The sequence below is a fragment of the Drosophila suzukii genome, chromosome 2R (genome assembly GCF_043229965.1).
Source record: "Drosophila suzukii chromosome 2R, CBGP_Dsuzu_IsoJpt1.0, whole genome shotgun sequence".
Lineage (NCBI taxonomy): Eukaryota > Metazoa > Arthropoda > Insecta > Diptera > Drosophilidae > Drosophila > Drosophila suzukii.
The window spans coordinates 20,483,516-20,511,245 of NC_092081.1; the positions used below are offsets into that span (position 1 = coordinate 20,483,516).

At 38.2% G+C, this 27,730-nt stretch overlaps 4 protein-coding genes across 4 annotated transcripts; all 4 read left to right on the plus strand.

Annotated features, from left to right (window-relative positions):
* Positions 1 to 18,989: 18,989 nt before the first annotated feature.
* Positions 18,990 to 19,757, plus strand: CheB53a (Chemosensory protein B 53a). The gene is made up of 3 exons (XM_017072025.3): positions 18,990 to 19,248; positions 19,307 to 19,483; positions 19,541 to 19,757. Exons 1-3 carry the CDS (start codon positions 18,991 to 18,993, stop codon positions 19,709 to 19,711), a joined length of 606 nt encoding a protein of 201 aa, XP_016927514.2. The 5' UTR covers position 18,990; the 3' UTR covers positions 19,712 to 19,757.
* Positions 19,758 to 20,523: 766 nt separating this feature from the next.
* CheB53b (Chemosensory protein B 53b) lies at positions 20,524 to 21,280 on the plus strand. The gene is made up of 3 exons (XM_017072026.3): positions 20,524 to 20,799; positions 20,854 to 21,030; positions 21,085 to 21,280. The coding sequence occupies exons 1-3, from the start codon at positions 20,542 to 20,544 to the stop codon at positions 21,265 to 21,267; spliced, it is 618 nt and encodes a 205-aa protein (XP_016927515.2). The 5' UTR covers positions 20,524 to 20,541; the 3' UTR covers positions 21,268 to 21,280.
* Positions 21,281 to 21,795: 515 nt separating this feature from the next.
* LOC108008236 (uncharacterized) lies at positions 21,796 to 22,800 on the plus strand. Its single transcript, XM_017072027.3, has 3 exons — positions 21,796 to 22,054; positions 22,285 to 22,461; positions 22,518 to 22,800. Exons 1-3 carry the CDS (start codon positions 21,797 to 21,799, stop codon positions 22,692 to 22,694), a joined length of 612 nt encoding a protein of 203 aa, XP_016927516.1. The 5' UTR covers position 21,796; the 3' UTR covers positions 22,695 to 22,800.
* Positions 22,801 to 23,500: 700 nt separating this feature from the next.
* On the plus strand, positions 23,501 to 24,245 carry LOC108008237 (uncharacterized). The gene is made up of 3 exons (XM_017072028.3): positions 23,501 to 23,758; positions 23,810 to 23,986; positions 24,042 to 24,245. The coding sequence occupies exons 1-3, from the start codon at positions 23,501 to 23,503 to the stop codon at positions 24,213 to 24,215; spliced, it is 609 nt and encodes a 202-aa protein (XP_016927517.2). The 3' UTR covers positions 24,216 to 24,245.
* Positions 24,246 to 27,730: the final 3,485 nt, after the last annotated feature.

The following is a 27,730-nucleotide window of genomic DNA, read 5'->3' on the forward strand; positions in this document are numbered from 1 at the left end:
TCATGGCTGGTGGCATGGGTGGCGGGAAACCCCCGCCAGCGAAATCCAGTTAAAGTGCAACATGCCACTCACTTGAAGTTCCCCCAACGTTCGGCAAAATTCTCCATTGAATTCGATTCAATTCACTGCGATTCCGTACGATTCAATAGATTCAAGTGGGTGTAGCATCCACTCCTGCACTGGGGGATTGTTTAATTATTGGAAATACTCGCACTGAACTCAAAGGATTCCCATCCTCCTCAGTGTGGTGGTGTGTTCACCTTGGTAATCAGTGCATTAGCTGCATCCGCCATTATGGCCAAATGCAAACTTCAAGTACTTCGCCCTCAATCAGGTGTCCATGTCCATTGCTTAGTGACCACAACATGAAGAGCCTGATGGCCGAGGGCAATCAAGATTGCACTGTGATAAAACACTCAAAACTATTTAATGCTAAGCACAAATATTTCTGAAAAATAATATAAATTTAATTTATTACAAAAATTCTTTTTTATTTAGTCATATTTATATAAAACTTATATTTTTGCAGAATTAATGTATACTTAAAAGGGTAATACATTTAAATATGATTAACTATGTGATTTAATTCCAGGTGAAAAGAGTTAATAGAAAGCAAATGCATTAATAGTGCTTATTTTTAAGTGAATAATGAAAATTAAATATTAAATCATATATATTTAAAGACTTCATTTTATTTTGACACATTAATTAGTTGTTGCTCACCAGTTAATATTTTTGTACTCTTTTAAGGTCTTTATTTTTTATTTTTAAAGAGAAAACTGAATATAACTGAAAATTAAATATGAAAGTAATATAGTTTTTAAGACTATATTTTATTTTGATACATTCAATAGCTATTTTTATCAGATAATATTCTTGAACAATTTAAATTACTTTATTCGTCTCCATATATTTTTTCCGTGTCGGATTGGCTCCGAGATTGGCTGAATCTCAGGTTGATGGCATATGGCGGAATGGGGCGCAGAGATCAAAGTGCCCCTTTGACTCGCTCAAGTGGCCACGCAGATAATGCCGGGCACAAAGGGTCGTGGTCGTATGACGGTCTGGACGACCTAATCGCCTCAGCAGCAGAATCAGCAGCAGCAGCAGCAGCAGCAGCATGTGGAGCGTGGAGCAGCTGCCACGGCTGCCACAGCTGCAGATTGCGCATACGCAGTGTGGTCGCGCCGCTTAGGTTTATTTGTCACGCAGCTACGGCCCTCCAAATTGATTTAAAATCCTCCTGATGGCAGCATAATTCGATGTCGGTCTGCGGGGCTGGCATTTTGGCAAATTTCATTTGCTCTGCAAACCCAGTTAGTTGGCAAAGTCGCGTCGAAAGTTTCCCGGCTATCCTGTTGCGTTGCATGTGCGTTAATGCTGGCAGTTAACTTGATTTTGTCGCATTTACCCACACATTAAAGAGGCGGCGGCAAATGAGGCAGCTGCCGAGCTTGCAACTCGCAAGACAAACAATGCCGCGCGAGACAAATAACTGATGGGCGGTGTCCGTGGCAGGTTGAAAAGTCTGCGCCACGAAGTATGCAATGCACAGAGCTCATCAGCGCGGCATTTGAGGAACACTCAGAAAAAAAAGGGAAAGTCTGCAGTCATTTAGAGTAAATTGTAAGTCTATAGAGAAAAAAGAAGGGAATTGATTATGTATTTTAAAAAATATTGTGTAATATTAGTTTAATAAACATGTATTATTAGTAATATCCCAAAAGTATTACTAGTTCTTATATTTATAATTTATAACCTATACTTTCGAGTAATATTCGATATAAATCAAAAATGTCTATAACAAATAAGTTAACTATTTTATATATTACAATTTAAGGAACTATTGTATATATACTATAATCCAAAATACTTAGATATACCTATTGTATCATATTCATATCATCATATTTTCTCCATTTTGTTCACCATATTTTCTTAATATTGCTAAAACTTCAAAGTTTTTTTTCAAGTGATAACAAAGGACCTCAAGGGGTAAGCAAGGGGTGCTAAGTGAGTGAGTGATGCATTCCGTAGACGATGCAAGTTGAAGGAAAAATGGTAAATTACGTTGACAACAAGGGCAGAGGGAGAGAAAACCCTGTTGCGACGCTGTTTGGTTCTTGGCCCCCTATTTGCATGCAAGTATTCTAGATGCGTGCTGTTTATTTATGATTGCATTCAGCGCCCTGTGCCCTTTTGGCCGTTTTCCGCATATAACCCCCATATAACTCAATACCCTTGAAAAAGGCATCATGTGCAAGCGCTGTCTGCACTTGAAACCGATTAAATATAAATTAATATAAAACATTTGCATATTGATTGCGCTATTTAGCGTGGAGACTGAGCATTATCAAGGCTAAAGAGTGAATGGTATATTAAAGATGCATGACTATTTATTACTTAAATAGTTTATACTATTGTATTCACTGCTAACCTATATTTTAGATCAAAATACTTTATTTTTGAATACTTTTGCTGTTATTACCTACCTTAATTTAATTTAATTTAAAGTGTGGTTTTGGTCTGATAAACATAAAAAGTACTAGTGCTACATAAAAGCCACTTTAGAGAACCTTTAATTTATATTTTTCGCCATGTGCCGAGCAACATGTTTCGGCAATTGAAAACTTTAACGACCACGGAGGCTGTCATCGAGCATGTCAAAACAAACATTATAATCCATAAATTCCGACCGACCCCGAACCGAACCCCCATCCCAAACCCATCCACCTACTTTCGACTAACAGAACTCATGTGCTCACCGCTCCATGGGGGTGGCATATTTTTAATGCGTTTATGCTAATCGAGCGGATTTCGATGCGGCTTGCCTTGTTAAATGTGCCAAGGCTAGACGTGTCGGGAGAATAGGCATTTGGATTTCGGATGGTATGGGGTCGGTTCGGGACCCGGCTGTCAACACACACATCCTGCTGATTGCCATGTGCGTTGTCTTCCCCAACGAATTTGCATAAATTGCGTTCAAGTCGAACTTGGATGGGTGCTCAAAAGTGATGAGTAAGGAGCCGCAAAATGCGGCGCGTCATTCGGGAGAACCCTCGTCCTTGGCAATTACGTGGGGCCTCAGGTAATTACGTAGGGCAGCCAGCCTCGAGTGTCCTTCACACTTTTCACCCAAAAGTGCCCAAAATTATGCAGCGACATTGAAATTGAATGACTCTGCTGAATTTGACATCAAGTTTAAATTACTTTGGCAATACACAGACGTACGTATACATAGGTATACACACCCACTTACCAAAGTTACAGGGGGTATAATCAAGTGCCCATGTCAATGGTCAAACAAAATTTTCGCAATCAACGTGGCTACTCCCCTTTTTTGGGCCACCAAAAATTTTCAATTATGCGAAATTTGGTTTCTTTTGTTGCACCCGCTGCCCCTGTGCCGAATTAGGCACGAAAATTCTCAATTGAATTGGCCCTGATAATGACAACCTCATGCATTATGCCTGCCCCGGGGCCCGGGGAATATGGACATACGGACATATGGACCAAGGACCAAGGACCCAGGACCATGGACCCAGGACCTCATCCACATTTTGAACGACAGCGACAGCCGCTGAGCCACTGAGGCATTCAGAAACTTGACAATTTCGTTCACCGTCCTTCGTCCTCCTGCCACAAATATGCGATTGCCTTGTTCTGGTGCAAATGAATGGACCCCCGAAACTCCGGGTCCAGGGCAGGTCCTCCTCCAAAGGCCCGTACCCCGAAAACCCGGGCCCAGAGCCAACGAAACGCGCCAGTTTGTGCAGTTCTCTATTTTCTTTTTTTAAGGGGGTTACCCCTTTGGGTGGTCGAGGTGTGCGGGGGTGGCGGTCTGCTGATGGCGCTATGTGGTGCAAATTTTCACAAAAATGTACCAAACATTTCGCTGTACATGGAGCATGCTGCTCCCCATCCTGATCCCCACCCCCAATCCCTTTTCGCTGCTGTGGCATGTGTGCAGGCGTTGCTGCTGACGGCTGGATGGCCTAGAAGCCCCCCTTTTCCACGCCCTTTCACCGTTTTACTCTCAGCACACCCCCCCTGCACCAAATGCAAGTCAGAAGGCTTTCGCTTATACAGTGAAATATATTTAAGAGTAATTTAATAATAATAAATATTTACAATAAAACGAACTATTATTATGTTTGTTGAAAAAATATGCATTCAAGTTTACCACTTTTTAAAAAGGTTTTAGAATATGATCAACAAAATGCTCTAAAATTCAACAATAGAAATAGGATCTAGAAAATACTTTCATTCACATTATTATTTTATTTATTAATGTACTAACCTATATAATATATACATCACTGTTATTATTAGTTTATTATTCATTTGAAATAATGTACACTATATTTTAAAGTAAAACCCACGAAAATCCGACATTTTTAAAAATAGTCCTTTATAAAAATCTTCCATTAAAGATTCAAAATATTAAAAATGTATGATAAAAACTGAACAAAAAGAAAGGGTTTTAAAAATATTCCGTATAAAAATATGTTTTAATTAAAAAAAAAAACAAATTGATTTCTCTCCGTGTACTTATCCCCTTCACCCCCCGGCACTCGTGAGCGGCTGACTTACGCATTCATCCATCCAGTCAGCCGCCAGGATGCCCCGCCCGGCGAGCGAAAAGCGAAGGAGTGGGCGAGTGTGTGTGGTTCACTTTTAATAAATTCATAAATATTTATGTATGCAAAATTCGGGCCAAAATGCTGCCAGCAAGCGACTGCGACTGCGGCCGGTCCACCTAGCAATCTATTCAATTTGCCGGCAGGAGCAGAAGGAGTACAGCCATCCACATGGCAGGGAAAAGATCGAACAGGACTATATCCTGCCAGGCTGCACAGCATCGAGAGACACAAAATGGCGATAGATTGATGCGGCATGTCACAAAAACCGCAACAGCAACTGCAGGTGCGAGGGGATGGGTCGAAAAGGTGGGACACGGTGACATGTCCTAGCCCGAGACACGAGCAATTTCCATATTTTGTGACTGGGCGAGTAAATCATGAGCAGGGTTTTGAGTTCCCAGGCAGACTTTTGGCCCGAACTGTAGCGTCGAACTATGCAAAATGGCAAAATGCCTCTTGCCAAAGATTACGAGAATGTAAACGGGGTTGAGCACAGCTGAGTTGCCTTTCAAACCCACACCCCCACCATCACCGCTCCAAAGTTGCGAATCAATTTTTGGCCAAAGAGTGTGCAGCAACATGTTAATAATATCTTGAGCCACCCTGACCAGTTTTTAGGGGGTTCAGGGGTGAGAAGCCCCAGAAAAAATGGATTACTCCTCGGCTCATCCACACTGATGTGACATCATGAGGATGCTAAATGGGAACGAGGCGTATAAATCACAGCAGGCGGCACTCACAGAGCACTCCTATTTTAATCTCGTTTTTGAATACTCGTTAACTTGCCTTTTGTTATTTTTCTTTATTTTCTTATTTTTTTTTTTCACGCGTATTTGCATGCAAATGCGGCGGACTGAGTGCGGAAGCCTGGCAACCCTGGCAGTGGCGTTGGCCCGCCGCCTACACACTGTTGAAATGATTTAAAATCAATTTATTTTTTTTCTATTATCCCTATGTAAATCATTTCACGACCGACAGACAGACAGGCAGACAGACGGACCGAGAGTGAAGAAAGTTTCCCTGCAAATAAATCAACTTGATGCGTGGCCATGGGAAAAGAAGCACAGCGAAAGCTAGAAAAAAGTCGAGTGAATGAATTTGGAATTATTTACAAATTCGCAAACAAATTTGCACATGACAAGCGATTGCGATAAGTGTGGATGGATTATGGTCGGGGAAAGCAGCTTTAATAGCGACTTGATTTCGAGAATCACAAATGGGAATATTAAATTAAAAGGGGACTTAGGGAAAATTTAAATGGGGGTTGCGCAGAGCATTACTTATTTCAACAATGTATTTGTTTTCGGATTTTAAGTATTATGTATAAGCAAAATAGAAGCATCAATAAACCATTAATAAGAATCATAAGCAGTTTCATAATTGGATATGGATCATTTACTATGAAGAATACCCCTGTCAGTTCTAGAGTGACCATATACTTCATATATAAGTTTACTAAAGTATACCGTTGTCAGGGCTAGAGTGACCAAATATTCGTGTTTAAGTTTAAGTTCCATCTCTTTTATTATATGGTATACCGTTGTCAGTGCTAGAGTGACTAACTACTCAATATTTAAGTTTATTAATACAAGCCTTCATTCTCATATATTATAAAGTATACCGTTGTCATTGCTAGAGTGACCAGATACTTCATATTTAAGTTTACCAATGCAAGTCTTCATTAAGTCTGCTGCCACATAAACAGCTTAATAAGTACTTCGAAATTCATATAACTTCGAATCAGTGCCACAAAATATGATAATGGTTGACATTATGCCATTACTGCATCCAGCATAACAGACATGACATCCAGCTAATGACATTTAAATGAGCACTAAGTTTAAACAGACCAAGCGAAACTCATTAATATTTATGCGCAGAAATTATTCCATTCGGGTCAATGTGTGACAAATGGGCAATCAAATATTTATTTGCCACAGACAAAATGCAAAAAATCACAAATGCAGCACAAATTTTTAATATGTATAACTGCATTTAATGGCCACTGAATATTTATAGAAAAAATTACGCACAAATACAATAATAGCGAAAATGAAAATTAAAGGCGTAAAACAACTAATACGCGAGCGAAAAAATTTTCAACTCAATATGAATAACAAATCGTGATGAAATTTACATTGAAATGGCCGCAAAATGCAAACAAATAGAAAACAGCCTGCGAAAATATCAAATTGCATAAATAACTAATTAAATTTAAATTTGCAATTTAATGAGCGCAATTTACGAACGTGCGAAGACTACAAAATGCTTTTTGGGGTGGTATCAAATTTTTGGAAAGTCTGGGTTGTACGCCTCTCGCATAACGCTCATTATGCATAACGGTGAAAGCGGGTACAAACAATCCCTATATGAAGCCCTGTGATCTGTTTGACATTTTTTTTATTTGCACCACTCTCCGGGAAACTTTCCTTTCAAATAAGTTTTTCTTTGCCGTAAAGTTGGGCGTAATTAAAAATTTTCGCATTTTATTCAAGATCAGGCTAATTAAAAAGTTTTGACCAAACCAAAGGGGATTGAGAGCAAGGTATTTAAAACTTATAAGAAGCTTGGCAGGGCGCTCGAAACCAAGGATATGAAAGTCCTGGGTGACAACAGAATAAACAAATAAAATGAAATAGAAATGGAAAATGATTGTAGGGTACCTTTGGACGAAGGAGGAAGGGAGGGTTGGATGGACGCAGGGCAAATATCACAGCCAGTGCAATTTTCATGAACAAATAAGAAGCTCAGGAAACAGGACGAGGAGGGGAGCATCTCGGCTGAAGACAAGAATTAAATAAAAATAGCTCTGAGCCATATGCCGGCAAACTACTTGCCGACTCTCGAGAGTTCCTAACCCCCAACTAGCTAAGCTCGTCTTTCATGGGTTGACGACGACCTCGACGACACTGCATCATTTCCAAATGAAATAAATCAAAATAGACAAACAAGCAAATAAATAAACAAACAAACAAAGCCAGTCAAGCGAACAAAGAGCACTACAGTGAGGCCTGGCCAGGGAGGGCAACTCATTTAAGAGACAGTAAACAAAGTGTATTTAACTGGAGTGCACTGTGAGTGTATAATCGATTCCAATGCAACATTCTATCAATCTGTATCTCGAAAAAGATACCAGTAATTTAATAAAATGAATCAATATATAATCCCAAATAAGGCTCAGAAGTTTTTAGCTTTATAAGTATGAGTGTTTATAAAAAAGCAAATTTTAATTTGCTAAAGTGGAAACTTAATCTGTTATCCTTTTATTTTCTTGTTGTAGTATAAGCAAAGTCCAATATAATCTGGCATATGACGTTACGCATTTTAATATTCCAATGTCTTTGGTATAACTATTTTTGAAAATTATTTAGAGGCAACACTTCCAATGGCTTTTATCCAAAATACATTTTAAGGTCTGTAAATGCGGGAACTGAATTTTCTATAATCAAATTCCACCAAAACAATTAATTCAGCAAGGAATTTAATTAAGTTTCTGTATTGGCAGTTTATCCCATGTAATATAGGATCTATATAATTGCAATAAACATTTTAGGTTCTAAATGATGAGCAGCATTAGTCTGGACAATTAAATTTTTTATAAGATATGATTCGGTTCGTCCCTGCCCAAAACCATAAAGCTGTACAAGACCCATCCGCACTTGTGGGTCCGAAAAGACCAAAAAGTTGAGCACTTTTATGGCTAGCAGCATTATGATAATGAAAGGCAACAAAGAAGCGGCGCCATTGACACTTAAAATTTAATGTGCGGCATTATGTTAAGCACCTGGCTGTGAATGCAACCCTTTTGGACGCAACCCACACCCAAAGAACATGTATACTGCACCGATCCGCAGCACATAAGCATATTAATAACGCCTTTATTCCGCAACAAAGGCAGCTGGGAGCTGGGTCAAAGTTGGGATGATGGGATGATGGGATGATGGGGCGGACGTGTGGCGCCGTGGCGGTTTAATTTAATTAAACAACATCAATCCGCTGTATGCGGACGACCACCTTTGGCCCCTCTAATAATGTGAGTGAGTAAACGATACACTTGGAAAAAAAATAGACTTTTAAATATGAAATCTAACTTTTATCCCCAAGGTCATTTTTGAGCTCAGACATAATGACGGCACAGCTTAGATAACACTAATTTTAAATATTTCAATACAACATTTTTTTTTTTTTGTTTAATGTAGTATTTCTAAATAAATATCACACATATTACAATTAAAGGCCTATTGGGCGTTGTAGCATGCACTTCATAAAAACCACTTGATTTTTATTGCGTCTAAAAGCTGAATGCCAATTCAAGCTACAACATGTTTATCGATAAAATCTAGTGTTGAAAAAGGTAATATTTTCAAGTGATTTAAAGCCACTAACAATTTGTGTGTTATCCCAAATATATTAGTAATAAATGCTTAGATTTATGCTTTTTACTTCCAGTGCACGTTCCCCACTCCACTCCCATCATCCAGTGCGCTTAATACGAGGGATTTACAACTTTTCCGTAATAATTTTCAATTAAAAAACGCACTTCAACCCCAGGCAACGTAGCAACAACGAGTTTTGTTACTCATTTTTCGGGTACTGTGACGTGGCACTTGACAAACAAGATTTGCATGTCACACACATACGCACGCTTGAGCATGGTGTTCCTGTCATATTAACGGTGCTCTGCACACACACACGTGCCTAAAAGGATTTGAGTCCTTCAGCGCACTTCGCACGAATGCCTTCTGTCATCGGTACGACCCCCACCAAAATTTCCCCTTTCCCATCGCCCGCTGGCTGCAAATATTTGATTAGCTAGACAAAAGTTGCCAACTTTTTCCCACTCTTTAGGAGGAGTTACTTGTTTTTTTTTTGGGCCCCCATCATGACAGATCCTCCCTGTCAGAGTTGCCACTCTTTGGCAGACATTTGATGGAGAGACTACCGCTCGGATCCCAAAATGTTTACTCAGATATCTGAGACACTCGGTGCGAGTTGCTGGCAAATTATTTTCACAAAGTTGGACTCCTAAGCTGAGTTTAAGAGTTGGCAGTTGGGCGAACTAATGTGTAGTAGGCCGTGGTTCACGAAGATCTCGAGTTGCAGTTGCGAAATCATTTCGAAAGTTTTCTTAAGCCAACTTTTCAAGCGTTAAAGCCGCAATAAGTCCCTGGACCCTCACTCTGTTCGCATTTGAGGTAGAAAATCCAATCCTCCCATCCTCGAGCTTAGTGTGCTTCCAGCTGAGATTGTATAAATATTATGAGAGCAGAAAAAGTGCTACGAGGTAAGCAAGGTGCAGTGAAAGCGAATCAAATAAAAATATTTATTTTAACATGTAGAAAGAAAAACCCTTTCAATATTTTATTACAAATGTTATACTTATAAGCTTTTGATATTTAATTATTAGGAAAATGTAATAAAAGTCATTTAAAAAACCATAGACAGTACAAAAATATTATACTTGAATATGAATTATATGTTTTCAGATATACACTTAGTTTCTTTTATATTTTTTTTTATAAAGTTAATTTATAGGAAACCTCACTGTACTTCAAGCTAGGCTTCACCCGACGCCGCCTTTGCCACAGCAGCCGCAGCACTTTTAATTTTCGCAAATTTTTTTAGCTCGTTTTCCCATAAAGTGCTACAAAGTTGCTGCTGACGTTGACGCCACAGCAAATGCGTGTAACTTTTTAATCAAATTATGTGCAAATTTTCTTTGGCAGTAATTTTTAGTAAAATTTTGCACAAAATTACTGGCGAGACAGTAACAGGAACAGCCGCAGCTTCAGTTTCAGCTGCTGCAAGTTTGCGAGTCTTTTTAATGCTCGTCTCTGGCTGTATTTCATTTTGCATGCGGCCAGTCAGCTTATGCCATATGCCCCAGCAGCACATAGTCCCATCCACCCATCCCCCCCATTCACCATCGAAATATCCCGCCCCGATCTGCCAGAGAGCCCGCATTATTTTTAATTGAATTTTAAAGTTTTTCGCCAAGCCAAAGACGAAATATTTTTGTTTTTCCGCCAAAGTTTGCTTCTCGTTGGGGCTCTGGCAATTTAATTAGAAAATCATTTTGACTGCCGCTGTCTTTGCCACTTTGCCAGAAATTTATTAAGTAAATTTTGCCAAGCACAAATCACATTGGGTTGGCTGCAGATTTAGTTTGGGTGTTGCCACATTAGTAGCCAAGTTTATTTCATTTCGTGGCGCCCAACGTGGGGCGTTGGGCAGTGGTGGGCATCCGGTGGTTGCAAGTGCGGATGCGAATGGGTTTGCATTTGGTAGCACGTATTGTCTGTCCTTCTGGTCGTTTCTTTTTTGTAATTTGTTGCAGACACATTAATCAAAAAACTGCTACTCGCCACAAGGTCCTCCTGGCCCTAGTCAGTCACACATGCCAAATGGCATTGGTCAACTGCCGCTGGCCAGGCTTTGTCAGCCCCTCCATTGTGGCCCAGCCCAATCCCACTCCCACTCCCTCTTCAGGGTTATTAAGTGGTGGAGGTAATTGAAATGTCAGCGGAAGTGTTGCTGGCCGCACACACAGCCTGCGGTTCCAGGGGATTCGGATGAGATGAGCCCAGTGTCCAGGCGGCGATGGGAGAAGGTCTCTGAAAAAGTCATTCCACATGCCGGAGTGTTTCCATGGGACCACCGGATATAGGAGACCGTAACGAGCATTAACGAGCCCTGTAGTGGTTAATTATGTCGGAATTGGGGCCTCTGCGGTGGGGCCATTGCAAGTTGACCCAGCCGGTCCCAAGAATCGATTATGGCTAAACGAATTTTTGGGGAAGGGGATGCCATTTTTTGTTTTTAAAGGAAATCAGTCTAGTATTTCAACAAATACCTAAAAAAACAAGGAAAGTTCTTTGGAGATTCGTGATTTTGATAAGAAATGTATAGAACTAGAAAAATATAATGGGCTTAAAAAGTAACTGCCTCTCTGTAGTGCTTTTGAGTACATAAGTTGGGTCATGTAAGTTCTAAGCAAATTTATATGTGCCTTGAAAAAACTGTTGAAATAAAGTATAAGGTGCTCTTGAATACAAATAAAAGTAATATTATAATAATATTTTATAAAGTATATTATAATGAATTGTTTGTATTATTCTTATAATAACATTTATAAGATTCTATAACAAATAGCCATTTCTTAAAACCCTAAACCGAACACAAAAAGTAGTATACTATACGATTGTTATTATAAAGGTTAGTTAACAATTGATGATTGATTTTCTTATTATTTTGGATTTATTACAATAGTAACTTTTTTTCAAGAAACTTTAAATAGTTCCTTCCTTTCAACTTCAAAACTTTCATAAGAAATCACATCAGCAATTTACAACTGGCAACTTTTTCCATCCCATTTTAATTTTATAATTTCCGTGGCAGTTGGCTTACTTGACTAACGATGTGCGAATTATCAAATCGCACATATACACTATGCTCCATTTGCCGCATCCCTATATATATCTATATATCTATATACTTATATCCGATGTAGGTGTGAGCGTTGCGGAACTTTTTCGGAAGGACAGGCGACAGGTTTTTGCGCCGTTTTCAGCTTACCTTCGAATTTCCTCGAACTTTTTGGCTGCCAGAACTTTTTCATTACATTTTGACTTGTACAATTCTCTATCTGCTGTTGTTTTTCCCAAATCTTTTTCATTTTTTTTATTTGGGGCTGCAATTGCTGGACCTGCTTCCGTGTTGTTTATGAGCTAATTACATAAGCTCGTTATTAGGCGAATTACTTGTTTCTTCATTTGCAGCGGCAACAGGAACAGCAGCCGCCGCAGCAACAGCAACGGCAAATAAGAAAACTTTTTTAATTATAACCTCATTTAGATTTGACGTTGCCGTCGCTTTCGCTTCCTTTCGGCCAAGTTGGCCTCACTGTGCCACTTTCACATCTTGTCGGCAAATCTAATCAGCAAGCGTGTTTAATTTGATCTGATTTGGCCAGGTTCGGTAACCGAAACCGGAGCAGTGAGGCCTGGCTAACGTGGATGCACCTTAATCGCTTCCTTTCTGGGATCATGGGATGGTATATTCCCACTATGCCATACCTTACTTTCCTGCTCAGCGGAAATCGTTGTCAATGCATCCGCACATCCGTGTGCCGACTCCACTCGCCACTCAGCAGAATTTATATATTTTTTATTCCAATGAAGCGTAAAAATACGTTTTACCTCTCGCTCCTCAGAAATAAATATGCTGAATTTTGTTTATGCTGCATTTGCATTTGCATACATCTTTGTGAGTTCAATTCTCGGGCGGGGAATCTCAGACGGAAGGCAAATAAGGAGGCAAAATGCTTCTTTAGTTGTTGACTGCAATTTCCTTGGCATGATTTCCACATTTTTCTTTTTTTCACATTTTTTTTTGTATACCCAACTCCTTTCTCTTAGCTATTTGTGCATCTGTCTGTGTGTGTCTATCTGAGTGTGTGTGTTGGGAAAATATTTGATTTACGTCAAATTGACACGCATGAGTTAATCAAAAAATGATTTGTTATTGCTTACAAATGCATCCGTAATTTCCATATTTTTCCAAAACCAAAAGTAAGTTGCATTAGGTGCATATTTCAAGTGGTTTATTCCAGGGACTTCTGAAATCGTTATTAAAGTTTAATAGCTTATGTGCTTGATTTCACATTTCGTTTGGGGTTCCTCAATAAATTATAGTTTTTATTATACCAACAGTATTTGGGTGTGTAATAAAACATTGAATAATAATACAAAAAAATTCTAACATATAAAACTACTCAAAATAAAAGGATTGTTTTTTTAAGAAATACAAATATGTTAGAAAATAACATTCTCTGCTTTTCCAATAGCTTGTTAAGTCTACGATGCACAATGGTACATGTATCGAATTAACATTGGTTTCCAAAACATGAGAAGTAGATCTAGAGTCCAAGAACTTAAGCCCCCAGAGGTTTTAGGAAATTTCCACTTGGTGTATTCCGATTTCGAATAAGATGGAGAGAGCCTGCTCAGATGTTAGTCATTTGAACAGCTTGCCGGGCGGAGAAGAACGCCACCTTGAGGCGTCTTCTCGGTTAAACAAGATAAATGGGAAAATGGAAAATGAAACATCACCTTTCCGGTCCCTCGCCTGCTGCCTTAAAGACCACAGGACGGGGCCAAGATATATTCAGTATTTATATTTCATCCTGTTACCCAACTACCCAAGTAGAAGATAACATTTTAATAGGGCAGCGCCACCTATTGGCCGGTAGGTGGGCGTAGGTGAGGTCCTTGGGGCCCACGCCCACTGCCACGCCCCCTCCCAGGATGTCTGTCCATTAGGTTAATGTGCACTTCAAACGAAATTAAGATGAATTGATTAAAATTACAAGAGTGCAGAGTGTTTGCTTTGGCTTCGGTTTGAGTTGAGTTGAGTTGAGTCGACTCGAGTTGAGTTTTGTGGCAAAGTTCAGGGAGCAAGATTAAGTGCTTTCATTTGCCTTCGCTTGAAAAATGATGCAGCCCTGAAGTCCTGCAGATCGGGAGGATAATGCAGGAGGAAACGGAAAACCGATGGCAAATAATGAAAGTTTGGGTCGGCAGTTCGCAAGTGCAGGTTGCAAAATAATGAATGGGGCCTGCATTTATTAATGTTTTCGGGAAGCGTTCGCAAATTAATTGCCATTTAATTTGTTATGCTAACTACACTCACACACCGAAAGACTAATTGGTTTAGCTGGCAACATTTTGCGTAGCTTTAATTAAATTGTAAATTTCCCGTTTAGCCAGCAGGAAGTCGAGTCGAGAGAGCAGCGAAAATTGCAATTAAGATAATTATCTGGCAAAAGCAAAAGTGTAAATCCTTTGCGCTCCAAGGATTATGCAACTGCAGTATGCGCTGCGCTGCTTTTGCTGCTGCTGCTTCTACTGCTGCTGTGTGCCGCACTTAATTTGCATAAATTTCAAATGAATCCAATGGCCAAAAAAGCGCAGCTAAACAATTGCCACTGATGAAGCAGCAACAGAGAGGCAAAATTACACTGCAACAAAAGGTGTGGTTAAACTGAAATGGTGAAGAACTATAAGCATTTGTATAGTTGCAACACAGAAAAACTCTTTCAGATTTGCATTTTTTTCTATTTCACGATTTCTTCTAGATTCATATAAAACAAGGGGCATATCAGAAAGTTCTGCCCATTCTCTGCCGCCACACGCACAGTATGCATAAGCTGTTCCGGTGAGATTACCCACACTTGTGAACTTATTTTTCTAGATTATAATCTAGAACAATATTCTTAGCAACGAAATAAGTACTTACTAACTATTTCATCACTATGCTATTAAGCCTAATTTCTTGCAGTGCCCGAAAAGGGGCGACAAAAAGAGTGTTCCATTTCAAACTTGGAAGAATTATAAAATTTGGGTCGACGTAAGGCAGAAAAATCCTGCCAGATATACCCCATATTTCCTTTAAAGAATTCTTCTTGATGCCTACTCTCTGCCGCCACACACACGGTATGTAACAGCGGTTATTCACACATTGTATTATCTGCAACCCCGCTGATCTAGAGTATTTTCTTGACCAAATGTAATATATATTTCTTAGCTATATTATCAACTATTCCAGTAAATTTCTCTCAGTGCCGAGGCTGCTGGAAACTGCAGCTTGGGGCGCTTACTTTGTCTGTGCCACGTGGCGCCCCTTTCCCCCGTTTCCCCGCTTTCAGGTGCCACAATCACCAGGAAAGATGTCGCAGGATAATCGAAGAACAGGGAGCGGGACCAAAAACACAGGGCCAACGGGCGACAGAGAAAAGGAGCCGAGAGTTTTGTGTTATTCTTACGGATTTTCTACTTTGTTGGCAATGTAAGCAAAGCAAAAGCGACCGGCACCCCCTCAGCACTCAGCACTCCGGCCTTACGCTTTCATTTGCTCTGTGAAAAGTTGACGCTTTTGTTTGATTCGTGTCACACAGCTGACCAACGCCCCTGGGTTCCTCATTTTTCGCCCACTCCAACTCCATTGCCATCTCCATCACCATCTCCATCCAGATCCTGACCAAGGTTCTCTATCGTTCCACTCGGCTGGAGTTACTTTGCTTCGAATTATGCAAAACACAAGACGGGCAGGGAAAGAAACACAAAACAAATAGAAGGACGGAATTGTCAAATGAGATTCAATGTTCTGCTCAAGTGGCTCTCGTCTCCGGTTCGCCGTAAAGTGGAGTGGAGTGAATTTTAATAATAAATTTTCGTGTGACCACTGAGGAAAGTTGCAGCAGCAGCGAAAGCAGCAGCAGCACAGCTCACATGCAATTTTCCAGAATTTACTGCTGCGTGAAACTTTGGCAATTCGGTGCCGAATGCGAATGGTGAATGGCGCCCAACAAAGTGGCGGAGCAAGTCTTGGCCAACTGGGATCGCCTTGCGTGTCCAGGCACAAACTGAAGGCAAATGAAGCTACAATTACGTCTACAAATACACATAAAAGGGGAAGTAATTTGCAATTAAATTACGACGAAATGGGCAATAGAAAGGGAATTAATTGTCCACGAAATGCAATTATGCTTTGCTCACGCCCTCCTCCGTTTTTTTCCGCCTTTTACTCTGCTGCAAACTGAATGAGCGAATAAATGAACGAATGAATGGCATCGCAAAGTGGGACAGCCCAGCGGTTCAACTTTGGTTGCAGCTTAATGGAATTGCATATTAAGAACTTGTCAAAATGATAACTTTTCCTCGGTGCCATCAAACTGAAATTGGGAACATGGCAGTTCGCACTCGCTAAGTAAGTGGGTTTCTGCCCAAAACTTTAATATTGAATGGCCCAAATGGGTGGGGAGCTGGGTTTGGGTTACCATTGGGTTCACCCTAATAAATTACGAATGTTCCTTTTATTGAACTTAATTTCCTTTTTTGACCAACGAAAGCAAACGAAAGCAAAGTAAAAGCCGCTGCAAAGGAGATATATGGCCGCAGTCAAAGATGACTTTTAGTGCAGGAACACTAAACGAAATATTAAATATTTAGAGGTGCTTAGAATTCAATGTTTTTAAAATATTTTTTTTAACTCTATTAATGGTTTTTTATGTGAAATATGAGTCATTCCTTTAAGGTACAATAATTATAAAATAACTATTAAAGATAAATAATGTGGTTAAATAAATGATAATCCCTAAAATAGAAAATTATACAATTTTTTATTAGCAGTTGACCTTAAAAAAAAAGTTTACATTTTTTTTAAATAAATACTTAATTCACAACATCATCAAATATTTCATAATTTTAAAATATTTTGAATTCTATTTAAATAAATCTTAAAATATTTCTTTTACATAAAGTTTTAATACAGTTAGCAATAATACAAAAAAAATATATATAATCTAGAAATGTAACTACATATTAAATACCTAATTGACATTGAAACAATCGAAAATAAATATTTCATTCGTCCTTAAATATTTAATCTTTTGAAAATGTTTAGGAACAACTCTTGATTTTTTCAATCGTCTAAAATTTTCAGAAAACCTTCAAGAATATTTTTTATTTTATTCTGAAAGATAACAATATATTTTTCGGCAAGTGGACACACACTCGGTGATTTTTGCTGCACTCGGAGCTGCAGCCCAAGGTTGAGTGCCTCAAGCAAGCCGCAAGCAGCCAAATGCGATGCCTTTCAAAGCCGGCTAACGATCGGCAAACAGATGAGGAGAAGGCAGGGGGTAGTGGGTTGGAGATTGGAGGTCCTGCTGCAGGACTTAGCAATGGAGATGGTCAACATTTTCGGGTTCCATGGACTTGGGCCTTGGCTTTGAGCGAGGCACGCAGCAAATGCGTTTGCATTACGGTCAGATGTTTGCGGCGAGCCCCAGTCCGCAAACTCACAGGCACACCCAAACAAACACGGCAGCCCCGAGAGTTGTTTGCGCCTTTATGGCAGCCGAAGTTTGACCACATTTTACTAACAAAAATATTACAACAATGCCGGGTCTTGAAGTCTGCCTGTGGTCAGAGGACCACAGCCTCCTAAACACCCCCAACCTCCCATCGCCCACAAAAAGGATGCAATTAATTTCGCAAAAGGACAACTTCATCTGACAGCAATAATGTATTGCAAATACCAGAGGCGCACAATGGTCAAAGAAATGCATAAATTGCCGGCTGTGAAGGCAATGAAATAAGTGCGGAAATTGGTAGGGGATTAAATGGCCTAAACAGTTGCCGCGGCATTAGGCTGATCGGCCGGGTTCAAAACCCTTCCCCAAAATAGAAAAAAAAAGATACCAGCAAGCCATTCGCTTCGATGTCGTCCGGCAAACTTTTCACTTTGCATGAACATAAAATACATACCAAATAAAACAACAAAAAACCAGCACCACATTGCTGCAACAACATGGGCAACAACAAAAAATGGGAAAACTTTTTAATTTATATTTAAACTTTCTCAAAGTGTTGAGAAAGGGGCGTTATCTACGGCTGGTGCGACTTGCCGCCCCGAATGCCAAATAGTTATAAAGCACCAAATGTGCTCTGCCATGCAGAAGTGTGGAAAACGAGGCTAACAAGCTCGGTTCCCCGTTTAAAGCTCAGCGGTTGGTAGTTGAGGTCAGTCGGGGATTACCTTACATAAGTTAGCAGGGGCTCCCCGGAGTGATGAGTGGCCAAAATTCTTTTACGGCTATCACTTATTGATGGTTAAATAAGTTAATAATGCTTTGGGTCCACGACAGTTGCATTGAGAATGGAAGCTATGGCTATAGAAAGCCTGAGTTCTAATAAAATGTGACTAGTACAGTAGAAATATAAAATACTAAGGGGGCCCCATATTACCTTAAAAATATAATATTGCTTTAGAAATTGAGACATTATAAGATTTAGAAGGGTCATTTAAGAGGATTTCGCTGAGCATTGATTCTTAGTTTCGAGTGCATAGTTTTATAAAGAGATTTTTTGGATAAGAGTTTTCCAAAGTCTTCTTTATAAAGAAGACGAATCGAACGCAGATATGGTAAAGAATAACTCTGTATACCTTTAATTATTTGTATAATACAAATTTTCAAGGGTTTTAGCAATATCTTATGATAGGCATGACATCATATTGAAAGCATTACGTCATAAACATATTCTACCCGAAATAGATATATCAAATAAATGAAAATGTACTTAGTATACATGAAAATACACTTTTTACAAAATGATTGTAATTAGAGCTCATTACTCGAGGTAAAAATTACACGTGTGTTCCATTCACCCGGTAAAAACGTGTTATTTTCAAATATCATTCAGTTATATCATTCAGGTATATCATATCATACCATAAAAGCAAAGCCGTACCAAAAAATGAAGCTTATTCGAGGACCAATCACAAGATGAAGCGCTGCTTGATTTGGAAATGGATGTTACTTATTATTTTCGAAGTGGTCAACTTGTCAATGCAAATTGAGTACGAATTCGAGTTAGAGGACGAATCCATTTACACCAACTGCAGTGACGTACCGCCCGGAACCCTCAACATAAATGGGTTGTTTGACATGACCAACTTGAGCACGACCATGACCCCAGAAGGAATTATATTGTCGGGAAACATGACGAATGTTTTCAATGCCCAGCCTTCGGATCGCATTGAGGTTTTTCACCTAGGCAAGTTAAAAACTTAAGGCCTTTCTTATAATACTCCTGTTTTAGGTGACTGGAAACCTATTATACTTTGATCGAGGCACCTGGCAGCCGACCACGCTCAATATGGCAATAAAGGACTTCTGTAAGGTTATGTACGATGAAAAACAGCTGTGGTACAAGGAATGGGCCTCTCGGGTAACGAATAGAGATGTCATCAAGGACCAGTGTATTAAAAACCAGGGTGTAGGTAATAATTGTGATGTATCAAGCAATTATTTTATAGTTTTTTCTGCTTTACAGACGGTGCTTTTAATGGAAACATATACAATAATGCTACGATTTGGCAGTAGTGTGCCTTTAATTTCCGGTCGCTACACCCTTCGAATTCGTGTGTTTGCAATTGACCAATCAGGCAAGAAGCGCCCAAACGATGTCTGCTACGAAGTAAGAGGAACCTTTTTCAAGATCTGAACATGTTGCTTGGTTTTTATATTAAAATGTATTATGAAAAAAATTTAAAATCCATTCACCCGTTTTTTATTAAATCTTAAAATTGTATTACTGAAACCATATAAAGCAACTATGAAACAATTCTTACGCATAAAAACGATAGTGAAGACTAACTCTGGTAAGCGTTGTAAAGTTGTAGTTTCCTTGTAGATGATGTTTGCCATGGGTGTAATTGATTTGAGTTTGACGAAACACACAAAAAAACGTATTGCTTGCCTATCAAAATAAAAAATTAAAAAAATTAATGATGTAATTAAATAAAAACGCAATACTTCAGAGAATACTCCTATGAACATAAGATCCAAAACAAGGAAACTGTCATTTTTTTACCAATATTTTCACGGAATTTTTAATATTAACTATATCAAACATATCGTCTTATCCAATACCGTATATCTATAAATCAGTCATCGTCAGGAGAATACCCAATAGAATGCCAGCCCATTGGGTACACATTTTTTCTGCCACGGCTCTGATAACACACAGATTGAACTTACGTGTCGCACTAGGCGTATAATTATTAGATTTCAATCTACGTGGTGTACCCAAGCTAAAGCTTTAAAAATGATATACCTTTATAGGTACCCATGTACCTTTCTTGTGTATTAAACTAGTAGAGGCGTATAATTAAATGTTCACCGCTTCCGGCAGCCAGTTTGCTTAATAGTGCAAAATTAATAATAGTAATTAGACTATTATAGGTGATAGTATATATAATAGATATATATATTTATATAGCATTATTAGTGGCCTCATTTCCCATTGCAATTCATTTCCTAACCAAACCGAACATGAATCGAGCTCTATTTAAATTTTGGCTGTTTCTGATCCTTTTGCAACATATCCAAAAGTCCTTGGCAATGACTTACGAATTTATTATGGAAGATGAGCGTATATTCAGTGATTGCAAGGACAAGCCACCGGGAACACTCGATGTAAATGATTTATTTGATTTTACTAATACTACCTTCCAGATGAGCGAAAGTGGGGTGACGCTTTCGGGATGCAAAACGGTTATTTGGGATATCCAGCCAACTGACCGAGTTGAGGTGACAAAAAATAAATTCACTGAGATTTACAGAAATTATAAACCATGTTTTCAGCTTGCTGTGAGTGTTCTATATTTCGACCGCGGTACCTGGCAACCAACCACACTTAATATGCTGATCAAAGACTTTTGCAAGGTAATGTTCGATGAGAAGCAAGTGTGGTACGACTCGTATAGTAAGCACATACAAAATGCAGCAGAAGTCAACAATACTTGTTACAGAGTAAAGGGAGTAAGTAATATTCCTTGAAATTTTACATTACTTACAATATAGTTTTTTTTTCAGTCTCCAATAATATTCGAAGAGTATACAATACAACCGGTATTCTCGAGTGGAATGATAATAAAAAGTGGTCGCTATGCAATGCGTTTTATGCACTCGGCTTATGATAATATTGGGCTAGTGCGTCCAAATAAAATTTGTTACGAAATCAAGGGCGAGTTTAAAAAATCAAGTCAATGGAAATAAAGAACAAATTAAGTTACTGATGAAGGAGTGTTTGCTTTCATAAAAAAAACTGCTCTATTTATGGGTGTAATTATAGGCGGCTAGGAAATCCACAGTTGTAGGTATTTTCACGTAACTCTTCTGCATGTTTTCTGCATTTTACATTTAATGTTGCATCCTGAACAATTTTAAATTTTTTTAAGCTTACTAAAACCTTCTAACTAAATAATACAAAATGTCATATCTTTGAAGAATTGTGCTTCCAAACAAGTTTAAAGACAAGTGCTCCCACACAAACTTTATATTATAACAAGTTACTTATCTCAACTAGCACAATTCTATCGCTAATTAAAAGATTGCTATCGACGTCATGTGCGGATCCTAAAGCTTTGAAAATTGTATATTACTGGTTTATATAACTAAACGTATAATTTGGTAGTTTGGTAGGTGGTGCCGAATTAATAATAGTAATTATACTAGCAAAGGTTGATTGGTAGCCTATAAAATGGCAGCATTTCCCATATCATTTCATTCCCTAACCAAGCCGAAGATGAATAGAGGTCTTTTTAAAATTTGGCAGATTCTGATCCTTTTGGACAGTATCCAAAATTCAATGGAAATTAAATACAAGTTTACTATGGAGGATGAGCGTATATTCACTGCTTGCAGAGACGAACCACCTGAAATTCTAGATATTAATGGTTTGTTTGACATTTCTCAAAACACCTTTCACATGAATGAAAGTGGTGTGACAATTTCCGGAAACGCAACTGTGATATGGGATATCCAGCCATCTGATCGAGTTCAGGTAACTAGAAATAATTAAAAATTAATTTTCCGTCTGATCGTCTGTTCACCCGTCCGTATGAACGCTGAGATCTTGCAGATTCGTAATGTTCTTGGGCACGCCCCCTTTAACACCCATAACACTAAAATGTTTGAAGATTTTTAAAAAGATTTCTGATAGTCGAGCCTATCGACTATAGCGATCTCTTTTGTTTTTGTTTTTAAGCTTGAAATTAAAAACTAAATTTTCAGCTTGCCTTTGGCATACTATATTTTGATCGAGGAACCTGGCAACCAACGACGCTTAATTTAATGTTCAAAGACTTTTGCAAGGTCTTGTTCGACAAAAATCAGCTCTGGTACGACTCCTATCCTAAACATATAATAAATTCGCCAGAGATTAAAGAAAAATGTTTCCGAGTGAAAGGGGTAAGAAAAATAATAGTGAATTTCCAAAACTTTTTGAAGGAAATATTTGTTTACAGGCAAAAATGATATTAGAAACTTATTCAGTGGATTTTATATTCTCCAGTGGATTTCCTTTGAAAGACGGTCGCTATGCGTTTCGGTTTAGGTTCACAGCATTCGATAAAGAGGAAATGAAGCGTCCCAGCGAAGGCTGTTTTGAAATTAAAGGGGATTTTAATAAACTACACAACTGAAAATTTCCTTTGTAATAATACATTTTTGTATAATGAAAACTTTCATGAATAATAAAAATTATTGGATTCCAATGGCTTGTTTGGAATATTTTCAAGTTAAGACCTAGATGTGTGTTTGTTGGTTTGACCATTTTTTTTTGCAATTATTCTTAGTTTATTAAGGAACTTAAAGTAACAACATATTTTTACCACTGTTACAGAAAAAATTAAAAAGCGTGGATTTATAATGCGCATAGCTTCCAAAATACTAAGGCTACATGTGATTGTATATTGGTTGTTTTGATAACTAAACGTATAATTTAAAAATTCACTTCCGGAAGCCAGTTTTTTTTTTTTAGTTATTGGTAAGTTTACTGAATCGATAAACCACTAACTACTTTTGTTTTTCGCAACTGGTACTGGAAGTCAGTTTTTCGAAAATTGGTGAATCAGTGTTTTGTAAATTTCTTACTAGATTAAAGACTGCTCCCCTTTATTTTATAAGAGTTTAAAGCCATGTTCAGGTTTTCTTTTATCATAAATTATACATCACAAATTTTACTTTTATCAGTAATTATACATTTTTGGTTTGTATGTTAGGCGCATTATATAAAGATTGCTATCGAAGCCATTTGCAGAACCTAGGGCCTTAAAAACTGTATATTAGTTGTTTATATAACCAGATGTATAATTTAAAACTTCTCTTCCGGAAGCCAGTTTGGTTGGTAAAACCAAATTAATAATAGTAATTATACCAGCAAAGGTCGAGTGGTAGCCTATAAAGTGGCTGCATTTCCCATAGCAATTCATTACCTACCAAAACGAAGATGAACCGAGGTCTTTTTAAAATTTGGCAGCTTCTGATCCTGTTTGACAGTATCCAAAGTTCAATGGAAATTAAATACGAATTTATTATGGAGGATGAGCGTATATTCACTGCTTGCAGTGACGAACCACCGCAAACACTAGATGTACATGGTTTATTGGATTTTTCTGAAAATACCTTCGACATGGATGAAAGTGGTGTGACAATTTCCGGAAACACAACTATAATTTGGGACATCCAGCCATCTGACCGAGTTCAGGTGACTAAAAAGGACGTTTTACCAACTGGAAATTAAAATATAATTTTTTAGCTTGCTGTAAGCGTACTGTATTTCGACCGCGGAACCTGGCAACCAACCACGCTTAACTTAATGTACAATGATTTTTGCAAGCTCTTGTTCGACCAAAATCAGTTCTGGTACGATTCGTTTACTAAACACATAATAAATAGCGCAGAGATTAAGGAAAAATGTTTCCGAGTCAAAGGGGTAAGTATCATTTTAATAAATTTCCGATACCTTTTTAAGATCACAGTTCTTACAGACAATAATCATGTTTGAAACTTATTCGGTGGATTTAATATTCTCTATCGGATTTCCTTTAAAGAACGGCCGCTATAAGATTCTTTATAGGTTCACAGCATTCGACAAAAATGTAAAGCGCCCAAACGATATCTGTTTTGAAATCAGAGGGGATTTTAAAAAATTACGCAACTGAAACCGTCCTTTGTATGAATAGAAGTAAATACATGTGATTTTTATAAATATATATTTATTATATATTAAAATATATATTTTTTTGTACAATGATAAATAAGTTAAAAATTTATTATAACCTTGCAGAGTATCAATCGGAGATGGCTCCCATTTTCAATTTTATTTTAGGACTTCGAATTAATGTTTAGTCGTTATCGGAAACTGAATAGTTGTTTTGATCATATTTTCTTTTTTTTTTGTTGAATAAGTTCTTAATGTTTTCACAATTGCGATTGTTCAAGTTGTATTTCAACAGCTACTTTCAAATAACATTTTTTTTTTGATTTGTAATAAAGCTTACGAACAATTTGTTGCTCTATAAATTATATTTAATCCTTAAAATTAAAACGTATTCTCGAGTTACCCCCTGAAACCGTTATTTATTAAAACAAATATTTTACTAGTCTTTTTAGACTACTCACATCGTCGATTCAATGGAGTCCTTAAAATGTAAACTAAAAATATTTTTATTCCCACATATATTTTTCCACTCCGGCTGCTCTTTTTCGTTGGCATTCCCGCAAACGGTTCGCATTCATTTATCAATATTTATAGCATTTAATGTGCAATTTGCATTTCTTAATGAAATTACACAGAAATTATATATAAATCAGCATAATTTGAGCAACGTGCACCGCGGCACGCTCAACTGGCTGCCAGGCGGCTGGTATCGATATCTCGCCGGCCATGTAATTTCCGCTTAATTTGCTGCCATTACCACAAAAATGCATTAAATGTGTGTGCAGAAGGGCGCGGCGATAGCCTTTAAATGCGCTGCAATTATTTGCATTGCAATTTTAATTGAGTGTTAAAATATTTGCGGCCACCTGGTGCCGCGACCAATGAAATATGGTATCGCCTCTGGGCCACAAACGCGTCTAAGCCGTGATTTCTCGATTAAGTCTCCAAGGAGCTGCAGAATTGCGGAGCACCAAGTGATCAGTCCTCATTTGCTCCCATGGTGATGCAACTCCCCATTCCATCCCAACCCATCCTCTCTGAATGCAATCCCACTGACTTAGCTTGTGCATCAAAGGTCCGGTTGTGCGGATGCATTAATAAATTGAGTTGGATCCCCAGTGAAGCTTGCAACTGCAACAGATTTGGCCTAAGCACACACAGCGAATAATGTTGGAAAAAAGTATGTGTTTCAAGTTTTCTCTTCCTGATAGTTTTATCAACTTTTATAGTCAATTTAAAATTATAACAAACAAATATGGTACTTATTATAAATAAATTATCATATCATATCATAGTTACAAACCCCAGTTTGAACATCAACTATATGTTCCTTTAGTTTTAAAAATATTATACAAATATTTTAATTCCCAAGAAATATTAAGAAAGTTTTTTAAGTATTAAAACCAAATAGTAATGTTTTTTTTAATATTTGGTTTCCATTAAAATAAAATTATTTGTTCCGACTTGGGTATTATAAAAGTGTGCTTACAACTCTTTGACCTTGTTTCGAAACCTTATAGTTCGATAACTTAGCAAGTAAATCCCTGATTTAAACTAGCATCTGTCAGGACTTAATAAAATGTACCACCCAATTCAGTTAATTTTATAGAACCTTTACTTGCGTTTACTTTAAAAAGTCCTGATTCAATGTAGGAAATCATAAAATGCTGTTTCGTTGAATACCATTTTTAAACCGTTCTTCGTGGAGTAAATATCGAAAACAGTCGATTTGCTGCATGCATATCTCCATCTCCCTTGCACTCCATTTCTTTTAGTTAGTAGCAAATCCAGGATCGTAAGGCCTGTTCAGACAGTTCGACTTGCCTTAATGGTAAATGATTTTTTCAGTGCACCCATACCCAGGCGCACACACAAACAAAGGCTGGGGACAGGCCTGTCGATTTCATTTGATATGCGCCTTTGGGCCATAAAATTTGACACAAACGCAGGACACCCATTGGGCCCACAGATGCCGGATTTCGAGGGCAATGGGACTGGGAATGGGAATGGAAATGGGCCTGGGAATGGGGTCCTGGCCAAAGCGTTGCTCATTTGCAGGCGTTATTAAATTGCGTTTTTCAGATGGGACAGAAAACTGGGGAACCGAACGGATGCAGAAGCAGGGGGCACTGGCATTTTAATGAACTGATGCATTTGGCCAGCTGCATTCGGCCCGAAAATGCCCCTTTGTGCATTTATTTGTTTGCTTTGGCACTGATTGTATTTGCATTTGTGCGTGTGTTTGTCTGTGTGCCATTGGCAAACGTTCGATTTGGTGTAATGAAATTTTCTAATCAAAGCGTTTTGTTTATTTGCATTTGGTCATCGGCTGCTGCCACTCCTTTGGCTCCTGCTGTTTGAATGTTTGGATGTTCGACTGTTCGGCTGTTCGACTGCTCGGTTTTGTTTGGCTTGTTGACTGCCCGCCATTGTTTGCATTGGGTCAAAGGTTGTCACTTGTGCAAATACTAATTAGTTGTAATTAGGTTTTACATATGCACACCAGCCGCAAAACAATTGCTGCGAAAGTGAGTGGGCGTGGCGTAAGGCATTTGCTGATTAATCGGTGGATTAATCTTGGGTGAAAATTGCAATGCACTCGGGGGAAAATTGATAGGAAGCATGGGTTAAATATGTATAAATTCTAAATAAAATACACATACATAAAAATATATTAAGAGGATGGTTACAACTTCCTTATTGATTTAGAAAAGCAATAAAAATGGTCAAAACATTATGATAAATCTACAGAATAATTTATTTACATTTATTTTATCAGCCAATTATCACACTTTTAATAACCATTATAATTAGGCCAAGGAATTGCTTAAAAGAGTTTTATAAAAATTCTTGATTATACATTAAAATTCAATTTAAGTCAAGGAAAACCTTTCTTAACTTTCTAATTCCTCCCTGGGTTTTCCTAGCTTTTTAACTTAATCTATGCATTGCTTTTCATCCAACTCAGCCATAATCGCTTTGATCTGGTCTCAAATTAAATGGCATTTTGCGCGGCCAATTTACATATTTTTGGGCAAGGCAAAAATGGAAACAATAAGCCATAATTTTTATATAATTAACTCTATTCCCCGTTTGGCGCCACACAAAGTCTTTGAAAACTCATTTGAATATGAAATTCATATTCAAATTCAAATTTTCGCAGCTCTAGCTTTTCCCCCTGGCAGCCCGGCATCCTGGCATCCTGGCATCCTGGCAGCGGGTTCAATGAGGTGTTAAACCATAATTTGCACAAACGCTTGGGTGATTCGCCAGCCGCCCACCATTTGCCACCCAAATGGCCACGCCCCCCGCAGATTTGCATTTTTCGCGCTTTAATTTTTACTTTATTTCTTTGTGTGCTGGCTTCTTTTTAAATAAATTTTCAAGCTCCATTGTTCTTTTGCCTTTAGAGTGTTTGGCCACAATTACGCAATGGAGTCGAACAGAGGGTTTGGGGTTTTTTGATGCATCCACCGCCATCACAGTTAATCGCCATGAAATTTGTGGCCCATAAAA

What these genes read in the sequence shown, in the direction of transcription:
- LOC108008236 (XM_017072027.3), top strand. Translation starts at nt 21,797, where the DNA reads ATGAATAGAGGTCTTTTTAAAATTTGGCAGATTCTGATCCTTTTGGAC. An exon ending in AGCCATCTGATCGAGTTCAG is followed by an intron (nt 22,055 to 22,284) that starts GTAACTAGAAAT and finishes CTAAATTTTCAG; the next exon opens with CTTGCCTTTGGCATACTATA. An exon ending in AATGTTTCCGAGTGAAAGGG is followed by an intron (nt 22,462 to 22,517) that starts GTAAGAAAAATA and finishes ATTTGTTTACAG; the next exon opens with GCAAAAATGATATTAGAAAC.
- CheB53a (XM_017072025.3), top strand. Translation starts at nt 18,991, where the DNA reads ATGAAGCGCTGCTTGATTTGGAAATGGATGTTACTTATTATTTTCGAA. An exon ending in AGCCTTCGGATCGCATTGAG is followed by an intron (nt 19,249 to 19,306) that starts GTTTTTCACCTA and finishes CTCCTGTTTTAG; the next exon opens with GTGACTGGAAACCTATTATA. An exon ending in AGTGTATTAAAAACCAGGGT is followed by an intron (nt 19,484 to 19,540) that starts GTAGGTAATAAT and finishes TCTGCTTTACAG; the next exon opens with ACGGTGCTTTTAATGGAAAC.
- LOC108008237 (XM_017072028.3), top strand. Translation starts at nt 23,501, where the DNA reads ATGAACCGAGGTCTTTTTAAAATTTGGCAGCTTCTGATCCTGTTTGAC. An exon ending in AGCCATCTGACCGAGTTCAG is followed by an intron (nt 23,759 to 23,809) that starts GTGACTAAAAAG and finishes ATAATTTTTTAG; the next exon opens with CTTGCTGTAAGCGTACTGTA. An exon ending in AATGTTTCCGAGTCAAAGGG is followed by an intron (nt 23,987 to 24,041) that starts GTAAGTATCATT and finishes CAGTTCTTACAG; the next exon opens with ACAATAATCATGTTTGAAAC.
- CheB53b (XM_017072026.3), top strand. Translation starts at nt 20,542, where the DNA reads ATGAATCGAGCTCTATTTAAATTTTGGCTGTTTCTGATCCTTTTGCAA. An exon ending in AGCCAACTGACCGAGTTGAG is followed by an intron (nt 20,800 to 20,853) that starts GTGACAAAAAAT and finishes CCATGTTTTCAG; the next exon opens with CTTGCTGTGAGTGTTCTATA. An exon ending in CTTGTTACAGAGTAAAGGGA is followed by an intron (nt 21,031 to 21,084) that starts GTAAGTAATATT and finishes TTTTTTTTTCAG; the next exon opens with TCTCCAATAATATTCGAAGA.